Here is a 12,033-nt window from a genome sequence, read left to right as displayed (position 1 = left end):
CCCATAACCACGGCACCTTCACATCGAAGCAAACAAGATACAACACAGAAAAAAAAAAAAAAGAAGGGAAAAATCAGACAAAATCACAAATATAACTTCCTCCTCGTTCTGCACTACTACTCGGCCACCATTTCCTTTCCTTTCGGCATCTCTCCTGCGCGGGCGAGTCGTCCTCCTCTTCCTCGTCGTCCCCTTTCTCTGCTCCCGCGAGATCTCACCCCCGCTGCGGCGACGCGGCCATGGCGGGGAGGAACTACCACGGCTACGGCGGCGGCGGCGGCGGTGGCGGCGGGGGCATGTCCATGGTGGTGGCGAGCACGCCGGGGCAGGAGCTGGCCCTCACCAACTGCGCGTACGTCTCCTCCGCCGACATCCGCCGCTTCCCCAACGCCCTCGCCCTCGTCGGCGACGCCTTCGTCTTCACCCTGCGATATCCTTTTGCCGATCTCGTAACCAAATCGGTTCGTGTGCTCTCCCCCGCGCTTAGATCTCTCTCTCCCCCCAAATGAGCCCGCTCTGGCGATTTTGATCTGGTCTGGTAGTGGTTCCCGTATGAATCCACGAACGTAGAGAAAACCAGTTGGTGACTTGGTGTGATGGTTAGTAGCGTGCCTAAGCGCAAATGTTATTGTGATTTGTTATCCTCCAGTGTTGATGTTTAGTTTAGTGTTCTGTGCTGGGGTTGCTGGGCTCACCGTAATGTGGCTTTCAGTTATTATTGCTCTCAAATCTACCTTCGATGAGATCATGATGTCTCAGCTTTGAGATGCTTTGATGATATTTCGTGCCTACTTCCCAATTGAATTATAAGTTTCTCTTCTCACGTGTGATCCTTAATGAATATCCACTGCCCATGATGCTGTTTCTGCTGGAAGCATCGCATTGAATGCCATTCAGCGTCGCCAGACGAAGGTTTCAGCTGGGGATTCAATCACTGTTAGCAGGTAGGAAGTTCAAGTGGCGTGCTGATCAATATTTTGAATGATTATGTGTTGCCTTACTGTTTTCCCCTGATAATATTTGCATCAGTTTTGCCCCTCCCGATGATTTCAAATTGGCATTGCTCACATTAGAACTAGAGTATACCAAGGCAAGAGCCAACCGAAATGAGGAGGTAAGTTCGTTGTTCTGTTTATGATGCAAATATTTAGTGCTTGGTCAGTGTAATCTCATCTGCATGAGCTTGGTTTCACAGCTGGATGCTGTTGTGCTTGCCCAACAACTTCGAAGGAGATTTCTTGATCAGGTATGCCATAGTCAATTAACATTGTTTCTCTGAGTAGGGTTTATTCCTTTGATTCTTTCAGTCAATTGGATTTAATGTGCATGATATACATAAAATGTCTCATTTGCACAATTAGATTCTGGATTCATGTAAATTAACAGTACTATGTCCTTGTATACCCTAAATGTTGATGATGGTGTTATCTAGAACAGGTCATGACATCTGGGCAAAGAGTACCATTTGAATTTTGTGGGACAAACTATATATTCACTGTCAATCAAGCTTTGCTAGATGGCCAAGAAAATTCCACACCTTTGGACAGAGGATTCCTGTCAAGTGATACATACATCATATTTGAGGCTGCGCCTAATTCAGGAATTAAGGTTCATTTGAGTACCTTCTACATTGTTGTCAGCTTCTTTTAATAGTGTATTTGACAAGAACATTACTTATAGCTTGTGAAACACCACAAATAAGACCTATTACTCTACTGCAGGTAGTAAACCAAAAGGAAGCTGCTAGCAGCAAGCTTTTCAAGCACAAAGAGTTTAACCTTGAAAAGTTGGGGATAGGTGGATTAAGTGCTGAATTCACAGACATATTTAGAAGGGCATTTGCTTCAAGGGTGTTTCCTCCTCATGTTGTTAATAAGTAAGAACAGTATCTTCTCTATTTTTACTATCATAAAAAAAAATAGATGATGTGCTGCTAATGGCTGAATATTGCAGATTGGGCATCAAGCATGTTAAAGGTATATTGCTGTATGGCCCCCCTGGTACTGGCAAAACTCTTATGGCCCGTCAAATTGGGAAACTGCTGAACGGAAATGAACCCAAGGTATGGTATGGAATCTATTATTGAATATGGAGTAAAGTTTCTAGATATTTGTTAATGGCTTCCTTTGTATATTACCTATTTCTTTCTGATATGTACTAGTAGGATACTCAAATCTGTACAAATATTATATTTAAAAGTAGGGTTTCAAACGGTTTAGTCACCAGCACAGATATACATCGATAAGTGATAATATGCTAAAACATTGTTTTAAAAGTAGACCTCAAATTGTTGGATCTTAAGTTATGTTATTTGGAATACTAATCCAATGAGGAAGCCCTCAAGTCTCGAAGGATTCAACCAGAGAAGCTCTGTGTCACACTCCATTTTATGCTGTGAAAGTGTCATGAATTATAAAACATTTTTTATGAAATCGTTGTGTATCATGACACAAATTTATGCAGTACAACTTCCCAGAGTCAGTAATATGTGATTGTTAAAAACTAGAAATCAAGAGCCCAGTAACCTATGCAGATAGCTCATACTTAATGTCTAATACCTTTCTACAAGCTCAGATTGTAAATGGACCTGAAGTCTTGAGCAAGTTTGTTGGAGAAACTGAGAAGAACGTGAGAGATTTGTTCGCTGATGCTGAAAATGACCAGAAGACACGAGGTATGATTCCTCATCGATAAAAGCTTTTCCATATTTTTATGTGGAATGGACCCTTTTTAACAATTAATCGCGGTACCTTGTTTTCAAATACAGGTGATCAGAGTGACCTCCACGTTATCATTTTCGATGAAATTGATGCTATCTGCAAGGTGGAGTTCTTTTTCCTTAAATAAACATCATGCATATTTCTACTTGACTATATCTTTCTCTCAAGATGTAAAACATCTTTTTTTGTGTTTCTTCCTTTGTTAATTTCATAAGGTTAGTTTGAGAATGTCACCGAAGAGAATGGTTGAAGTACCCTTACATTAAGTGAGTTGGAAATATGAGAGCAAATAGTTTGACTGATTAGTCATGCATAAGTTCTTAGGGAATAACAGAGCATAAGTACTCCAGATCAAACTCTTTTACCCCTTCTAGAAGTTCAACTTGCAATTTTGTCCAGTGTATATTTCAGTGTGCTATGTTTGATTACATCAGTTGTAGCATTGCTTCAGCTTTATTTATAGTAACTGCTAACTTCTCCTGAATTAATTAAACTCTGATTGTGCTGTGCAGTCTAGAGGATCTACCAGAGATGGTACGGGTGTACATGATAGCATTGTAAATCAGCTCCTTACAAAGGTATCTTTTCCTAGAATTTGAACTTTGGACTCACGTATTTTCTTTCTGCATATACACTAAGTTCTCGTCAAACTTTCTGCATTTTAGATAGATGGTGTTGAGGCATTGAATAATGTGCTCCTCATTGGAATGACGAATCGTAAGGATTTACTTGATGAAGCTTTACTGAGGTAACTTCTGACCCTCTAGAAATGCACTCAAGCTAGATCATGAAATGCATCAGGCCTCCTAAAATTGTTACCATTTCATTTTATGTACATTTTAATATCTAAACATAACTCTGTGCTGCATTTACTGTGTAATTCAGAAAATTATGCTTGCCTTGATTATTTTAGATATTGCAGGCCTAAACCATTGGGGAATCTTCTTTTTGTATTTTTGTTTTACTATTTGCACGTGTCCATTGACATTTGACACATCTGTTACAGGCCTGGACGATTGGAAGTTCATATTGAGATAAACCTGCCTGATGAAAATGGCCGTTTGCAGATTCTTCAAATTCATACGAATAAGATGAAAGAAAGCTCTTTCCTTTCCCCGGATGTTAATCTTCAGGAGCTAGGTATATTCTTTGATAATTCATATTTGTTTTCAGGCATTCGTTCATTATAACAAATGTTGTAAATGATCTCTTAAAATGGACTGATTAGCTCATTCTAGTCTTATTACTCAAGCTTCAAAGGTTTTAGTTTCCCATTTCCAAAAATTGCTGTCTTAGCAATGCTTCTTACTTCAACACCCATTTTAGTATGACTGAGTAGGTGCCTGTGGGAATTTCTTGTTCTAAAAGATGTGCTGCATGTGATCTTGGCTGTGTACATCCATGTTGGTTGTAGAGGCCGGGTTTTAATCGATTATCTACAAAAATAATGTGATTGATGGTTGTGACATGCTCTTCTGAATGAAGCTGCACGGACAAAGAACTACAGTGGAGCAGAGCTGGAAGGTGTCGTCAAAAGTGCAGTCTCATATGCTTTGAACAGGCAGATAAGCATGGATGACCTTACCAAGCCTTTGGATGAAGAAAGCATTAAGGTTACTATGGATGATTTTGTGAATGCACTTCATGAAATTACCCCTGCATTTGGTGCTTCCACTGATGACCTTGAAAGATGCAGGTCTGTGCTATGATACCCCGAGCATTGCTTTAGCAAAATGTTTAATGATCAGTTTCTTCTTAGGGTGTTTCTGGGCTCATCTTTCAAATTTATATTTTTTATTTTCCTGTGTCCCATGGGACTATCTAATTCTTATGCCGTTTGATACGGCACAATGCAATTCCTAATTCATAGTCATTGTTGGCTGTGGGCATGTCATTCTTGTGTAGTAGTTGATAGGGCTTTTTCCTTTGCATTAATACATCTTTTTTATTAATGATAACTCATGTCAATTTAATATTTTGCTAAACAGATCACTTGGTTATTTATCATAATTTATTGTTTTGGATGACCTAATGCATTATGCCCTTTCATTCATTAATTTCATGTGTTCTATTTACTCTTTACTGTTTGTCTGAATATTTGGTAGAAGTTTAATGCTATTTTCCATACCTTTGTGCAAAAATTACAGGCTAAGGGGTATGGTTGATTGTGGCAAGGCACATAGGCACTTGTATGAGAGAGGTATGCTTCTTGTTGAGCAAGTTAAAGTTAGCAAAGGTAGTCCACTTGTGACATGCCTCTTGGAAGGTCCTGCTGGAAGGTATTGTAACTAACTAAAACAGAATGTTCATCTTTAAAAACATTACCAGAGCCTCAATTCAATTAACATTTCCTTTGCTTGTCAGTGGTAAATCGGCTTTGGCTGCTACTGTTGGCATTGACAGTGATTTTGCTTACGTCAAAATTGTAAGTTTCTTTCTGGATTTCCTTCATTTCTCTATCAAAAGGTATATGTCTTATTTTTTTTAATTTGTTTCCACTATAGATATCAGCAGAGACAATGATTGGTTTCAGTGAAAGCAGCAAATGTGCACAGATTTGCAAGGTCAGATTTGATGTATTACATAATGCATTTAATTAGTGTGTGGAAGAGACATTTGAAGGGTGTAGAAGTCTATATATTTTTCCTCTCTCTTAGCATCATTTTATTTTGTAAATGTACATGTTTTTGTTTTTCTGGCTATTTTGCCCGCCTTCTCTATATGCTCACAGAATTATATTGAGGCAGTGTGTTTCGTCATTGCAATACAGGTTTTTGAGGATGCATACAAATCTCAGTTTGGCATCATAATTCTAGATGACATCGAAAGGTAGTTGACTAATCAAATCTGCAAACATTTTGTGCAACGCATCCTTTCTACATTCTGTTTTGGTTAATGTGTTCCTGTAATCACGTATAAAATCTTGTAGGTTACTGGAATATGTTGCCATTGGACCACGCTTTTCAAACATAATCTCACAAACTCTACTAGTCCTTCTCAAGAGGGTTCCTCCTAAGGTTTGCATGTTGCTGCTCTTCAGTATTACCCTGAGCATAATACTTGATTACATCATCTAGGGGGTTCCTCCAAAGTCCTAAGGTTTACATAATCACATTTGTTCTTTAGTAGCATCCTTCAGTGCAGTACATGGACTGTTTCACTTCTTGGACGTCGGACATTGATGCTGCACAGCTGTTGCCATTTCCCTTTTTTTTTTGAAGGAAACCACCTTTTTCCTCACCTGCTTTCTTCTTTACAGGGCAAGAACTTGCTTGTTATTGGAACAACAAGTGAAGTAGGCTTTCTAGAATCCATTGGTATGTGCGACGTGTTCTCCGTGACATACCATGTCCCCAAACTGAAAAAGGAGGATGCTACAAAGGTGAGAGGATACACAAGATACTAGAATAACTGATATAAACTGCATTCAGTTAATTGGCAAATTGACAGGGATACTCATGTTCATGATGTGGAATACAAAATCATTGGTTTGCTACCTTCTCCAGCACGTTAGACAATCATGTTTTGTTGACTTGATTTTCCTTCTCGCTGTAGGTGTTGCGGCATCTCAATGTGTTCGATGAAGCGGACATTGATGCGGCTGCAGAAGCACTGGACGATGTAAATATTCTTTCTACTTGTTATGTTATTAGCTCTTTAATCAAAACCCTTCTGATCAAACTCTTTTAATCCTTCGGCTGATGCAGATGCCAATCAAGAAGCTGTACACACTCGTTGAGATGGCTGCACAAGGGCCATCAGGAGGAAGCGCGGAAGCAGTCTATGGTGGAGAGGAAAAGATAGATATCAACCACTTCTTTAGCATCTTGAGTGATATTATCCGCTATTAACTACACGGCGTCGGAATGAACCCTAGGTGACACCATAGGAATTTAATTGCACATTTCTTCTTACTTCAAGTTCTCCCTTTTGCCACCGTCGCCAGGGTATAGGGTTGTTTGATCTTTGAAGTTCGTGTCTCCTTGTTGTGCCGCTTTGAGCTTTTGTTGGAATGTTGTTATGATTCGGACAGAGGTTATACCTTACACGATGTAGCATGTTTCAACCGTATGTTTCGATACTTTCCCAGCACAGAGTTGCAGGAATATGATTTGGGGTGGCTCCTTTCCGGCTTTCCCGCTGTGTTGTCTGTCTCGCTTGCTCTGTGCCTGTGTATGTGGCGGCCTGAACCAAACAAAAGAATCAGCTTTGTTATTCTACATGCGCCTAAAAAATTTTAATCCATCGGTCGATTTTGCTATATTTTGATTTAAAAACAATATATAACGGTATTACCGTTTCAACGGAATAGTTGATGTTATGATAATGTCAACATGATACCTAACCTACGAGGTAACTGGTACCGGAGATATCTATCTAGATACCAGATCTGATACTTACGAGATATCATATTTGGTACCGAAGGTATCAAATCCGATACCTGAGGGAGGTATTAGATCTGGTATACACGTGAAAAAAAATGGAGGATTAGATAACAGAGGAATCTTATGATTGGATGTTCAGAAATCGGAACATAACAATAGAAAATAAAGGATTAGAATGTAGGATTCCATCCCATGACATCAGTTATGAAAGAAAAAGAAGTTAGAGTGGGTGTCTAGAATCTTTTGGAATTTCTGCCTTTTCGTGAGAATGCAAAAATATTCCTCCAAAACAAGCCACGTAGTCGCGCGTTGCATGACTTTTGATTATGTATAAGAACTATTTGTTATATAGGATCTATTAGTTACAAAATGTTTTAGCACGAGTTAATTTATTTACAAAGTATCTATTGGTTTAGCTAACTATAGATTTAACTAAATCGTGCTATATGAGAAATCATTAGAAGCTTCTTGGTTTTTGTTTTCTTCGTTATCTTTGCCCCCCTGTACCATGTGTCTAAGACAAGGCACTAGAAACCTCCGGAAATTCCCATACGTTTATCCAATTGTTGTTTTTTTAAGTACATATGTAACTTTTTGATCCAATGGCTATTATCTATATTAACTTTTTATTCAACGATTGATATGTTTTTTATGATGTGGCACATTCTCGTTTAAGAAAGTTTGTTGCTTTTCATATAAGATAAGATTCCTTTGCGTGATTTCTATAATCCAAACACTGTGGGTAGCAAATCCAAAGGAAACATAAATCCTAAAAAAAAATGTAAACCCTTTATCCAATATGTATTATTTATATGGATTGGATTCCTCTATTTTACCTTTAGAAAACCCTTCAATCCTGAGCCCAAATAAATATGTTCTCCGCTACAATCTGCCCAAAGAAACTTGCGTTTGTACCATGTTTCTAAAATAACCATAAAAACCCTAACACCAAAGCTAGTAAAACAATAAAAGAGTTAAAAGGTGATAACAAATTGAAATTTTCAAATCTATTTGCTTCTTTCAAAATATCATGGGTATTCAGCTGAATACCCATGTATCATGATAACTCCACCCCTACCCTTAGAGACAAATCTGTAATATGTAGTATTATATTCTCTTTACTCTTTACTTTTTAATAGATAACACTGTCAACCTTTGATACTAGTAATATGCCCGTGCTAAATGTTACGGTGCAATTCTATTTGTCATCAATATTTTTTAGAAATTTCATGTTAGCAAAAAAATATTGTTATATGATCTGTGCATTTGAACTTTAATTCAATTCATATAGAAAAAAATTAATCCAGAACAATTTTGTAATCATGTATCCATTAATATAATACAGACCATATTTACTATCTCAAATGACAACTGCTGCAAACTGACGCATCTAGTGTGAGATAGTATGTTGAAGATAATCACACGACATTCCACATAAAAAGGTGATGGCGTGCTGTACAAAACAAGAGGACGATGGTGAGTAACATTCTGATGAGTAATTTACTATATTCTGTAATATGTTTTTGAATTAATTTAGATCATGCAAACCTACCTTTACTCACCAGTTAAGAACATCTTTATACACGATATTTTTAGTGCTCTTCCCTATTGAATCAACTTCTTTCTTTGGCTTTGCCAAAATCCTTGTTGTTAGCCTTGACACGCTTCTTGACAATAGTCTTGACACACTTCTTGACAATGCGACATATAGCTGACCATATGAAAACAAGGGCTCTAAAAGATAGATCCCAATATTTGGGATGGTTTGTCTTTGTGATTTGTTAATGGTCATCGCAAAACTGACACATTGGGAATTGCTTTCTCTTGAATTTGAAAGGTAGAGATATATCGTCAGAGGGAGACAAATGGATCCATGGGATGAACACCCTTTTGCTCGCATGTTGTCCACTAACAATCTCAGCATCAATTGCATTATCTTGATAACATAAGTTAAACTGAGGGCATAAAGCACTGGTGGAGAAAGCCTTTTTACTCCTGGTTGGTAACCCCCCTATAGTCCTGGTTTTACAACCGGGAGTACGAATCCGGGACTAAAGATCGCTATCTTTAGTCCCGGTTCAAATACCCGGGACTAAAGATCGATCTTTAGTCCCGGTTGGTGTTACCAACCGGGAAAAAAGAGAGGAATCTGTAGTCCCGGTTGATAACACCAACTGGGACTAAAGAGATAGTAGCACTTTTTTTTTCTTTTGCCCAGATTTAATCTTTATATTTTCTCCCGAATCTAGTGCCATGTATATCCCTAAATCAATCCCCAAATCCCCAATTCAAAGTAACATCCCAAAGCTTAAGTTACTTATAAACATAAATCAAATACATCACAAATCCTAAAAAAAATACACTCAAATCAAATACATCACAAATCCTAAAAAATACACACAAATCAAATACATCACAGATTATACATCTCATATCCATGAAATTTGCATGAATCACAAAATTACACATCTCAATCAATCACAAATTATAAAAAAAATTAAAAAAAGAAAAGAGGCCTGCCGACAGTCGGGAGGGCACGGCCGCCGCCGGGCGCGCCCCCGCCGGCCGCCGCCACGCGCGGCATCGCCGCCCGCCAGCTTGGCGCCGCACGCCATGACCGCCGCCGCGTGCGGCACCGCCGCCAGCTAGCCCGCCGCCGCCCCGCGCGGCACCGCCGCCGCTCGCCACGGCCGCCGCCGACGCGGCCCCGCTGGCCGCCGGACCGCCACCGCGGGCCACCGGACGGGATGGGAAGTGAGGAGGGGAGGAGAGGGGAGGAGGAAGGGGAGAAGGGACGGATGGGAAGTGAGGAGGGAAGGAGGAGTTAGATCTGTGAAGAGGAAGGGGAACGGATCTGTGAAGTGTAGGAGAGGATAAGTGATAAGGATTATATACTACGTATTAAATTTTAGTCTCGGTTGTTAATACTAACCGGGACTAAATATCAATATAATTTTTAGTCCCGGTTAGTATTATCAACCGGGACTATAAAGATGATCTTTAGTCACGGTTGATGTCACCAACCGGGAATTAAGATCCTCGCCCCCTAACAAACTACTGACACGGGAAACCAGGAGTAAAGATGATTTTTAGTCCCGGTTGGTGTTACCAACCGGGACTAAAGATCATAAAATAGTTGTGGTGTTTTTAACCGGGACTAAAAATCATTTTTAGTCCCGGTTTTTATTGCAACCGGGACTATTGTGGATTTTGGCCGACTGATCAAAGATGGTTTCTCCACCAGTGAAGCTTTACTGGTAGTGCAGCCAAAAAAGTTTACTTTGCACATGAAATTCATGTTACCAAGTAATAAATAAATAAATAAATATGTATTCAATCCACATTGTATTAATTATGAAAATACAAGTGCGTTTAAGGATACAATAATACACAGCTCCACCACTCCACCATTGTACATGGTATAAAATAAATGCAAAAAAAAAACCCCTCAAAGGTGAAAGAGCAGAAAATGGATACAAACGTCACTCTGATCATCTAATGCTACTGGCCATACAAAATTTATGCGTAAAATTAACCTAATTATTACTCTGAGAATGATAATGCGCATGCTACAATCTGATTCAAGTGCCTGTAAAAAAAGATCTCAGCAAATTTGGTAGCAGAATTCAGTAAGTTGATAATGGTCACCTAATTATGTTTGTGCTTGAACTGTCCAAGTGGAAATAAGACAGATATTAACTTACTAATTTGTCAAAATGCCCAAATTGAAAACGATACACTTGAATTGCCAGCTGTATCGAAAAGCCAAAATAACAGATTATTCATGTTGTAGCTCAGCAACCAAAACTATGAGATACGGGATTTCAAACATTACTACTAATATTTACCACATTAGCTAGAAAGGTGATATTCTATCATATTTGGAATGATTATTGACCATCTGAATAGAAAATGTAAAATTATGCGATATTACTAATCTATCATATTTGGCTTTTGTTCATACCTAGACACCATCTGAATAAAAATACTCCTGCTTGAATTTGTTGCTCCAGCCATCAGGCCCTCATGAAGCTCATCCTGCGGCAAACACATCTAAATTGTTTGTCTAGAAGGTTGCTACTGACAGTAAAATACAAGACGAGCAGAGACCAGTTGCCAGTAAACATCATTATCCATCGAACCACCGGAAGCTTCCCCAAAACTAGTGTGTCAAACTGTCAACCACGATTACCACCAAGATCATCAGCATGATCATCATTAGTATATCTAAAAAGAAAAAAGATCACTGACGTGATCTGATCCACACAAGTTCCACAAAATAGCGTAGTACCGCAACACGCGTCCCCCCTCAACCCCAAGCACCTGATCAACCCGCCGCACCCGCCACTCGTCGAGAACGTGTAGGCGTGTACCATGTACGAGCGTATCAGAGCACGCTATGCCACACACCACGCGCGCCGTAGGCGAAAATCCACACGAGGAAGAGCACGAGTAACCGCGTCGCGTCGCGCGCACGTACGCCCCCCCACGCCCCGGCGGTGGCGTACGTACGTCCCGGGCTCCTGTGGCTGGGCGCGGCCGTGGCCTGCGCCGCGGAGATGTCACCGTCGCGGCGGCGAGACAGCGAGAGAAGCCCGTGGAAGCGTCTGGTGGCCGCGCTGCCGTGGCGTGCCGCCGCGCGCTCGCGGCGCGGGCGCCGCACGCCACAGCGCAGACACCGTGGCGGCGGGGCCCAAGCCACGGGAATTATTGAAGCGGGTGTGGGTGTGGGACGCGGGGGATTGACGTGGGGCGCGGGATTCCCTTCGGCTGGGGATTCTGTCGCACGTGGTTGTGGGCTTGTGGCCTTGTTGCGTTGAGATGATTCGGTTTTCTTCTCTGTTTCTTTTTTCTCCTCCACATTTTGACACTTGAGATTAGGAATTGCCTGAGACAGCTGCGCCTAGTCCATTTACAACGGAAGGATG

General features: G+C 40.3%; 1 protein-coding gene across 1 annotated transcript; it reads left to right on the top strand.

The window, feature by feature from the left end:
• The first annotated feature begins 103 nt into the window (after nucleotides 1–103).
• On the top strand, nucleotides 104–6,872 carry LOC127772844 (vesicle-fusing ATPase). Its single transcript, XM_052298829.1, has 21 exons — nucleotides 104–430; nucleotides 849–944; nucleotides 1,030–1,114; nucleotides 1,196–1,246; nucleotides 1,438–1,608; nucleotides 1,722–1,876; nucleotides 1,954–2,062; nucleotides 2,575–2,674; nucleotides 2,768–2,823; nucleotides 3,233–3,298; nucleotides 3,386–3,468; nucleotides 3,727–3,860; nucleotides 4,206–4,416; nucleotides 4,868–4,999; nucleotides 5,085–5,145; nucleotides 5,225–5,284; nucleotides 5,491–5,549; nucleotides 5,650–5,737; nucleotides 5,980–6,102; nucleotides 6,276–6,341; nucleotides 6,428–6,872. The coding sequence occupies exons 1-21, from the start codon at nucleotides 240–242 to the stop codon at nucleotides 6,569–6,571; spliced, it is 2,241 nt and encodes a 746-aa protein (XP_052154789.1). The 5' UTR covers nucleotides 104–239; the 3' UTR covers nucleotides 6,572–6,872.
• The last annotated feature ends 5,161 nt before the right edge of the window (nucleotides 6,873–12,033 follow it).

The sequence above is a fragment of the Oryza glaberrima genome, chromosome 5, assembly GCF_000147395.1.
Source record: "Oryza glaberrima chromosome 5, OglaRS2, whole genome shotgun sequence".
Taxonomy (NCBI): domain Eukaryota; kingdom Viridiplantae; phylum Streptophyta; class Magnoliopsida; order Poales; family Poaceae; genus Oryza; species Oryza glaberrima.
This window is presented reverse-complemented; position numbering and strand designations above follow the sequence as displayed.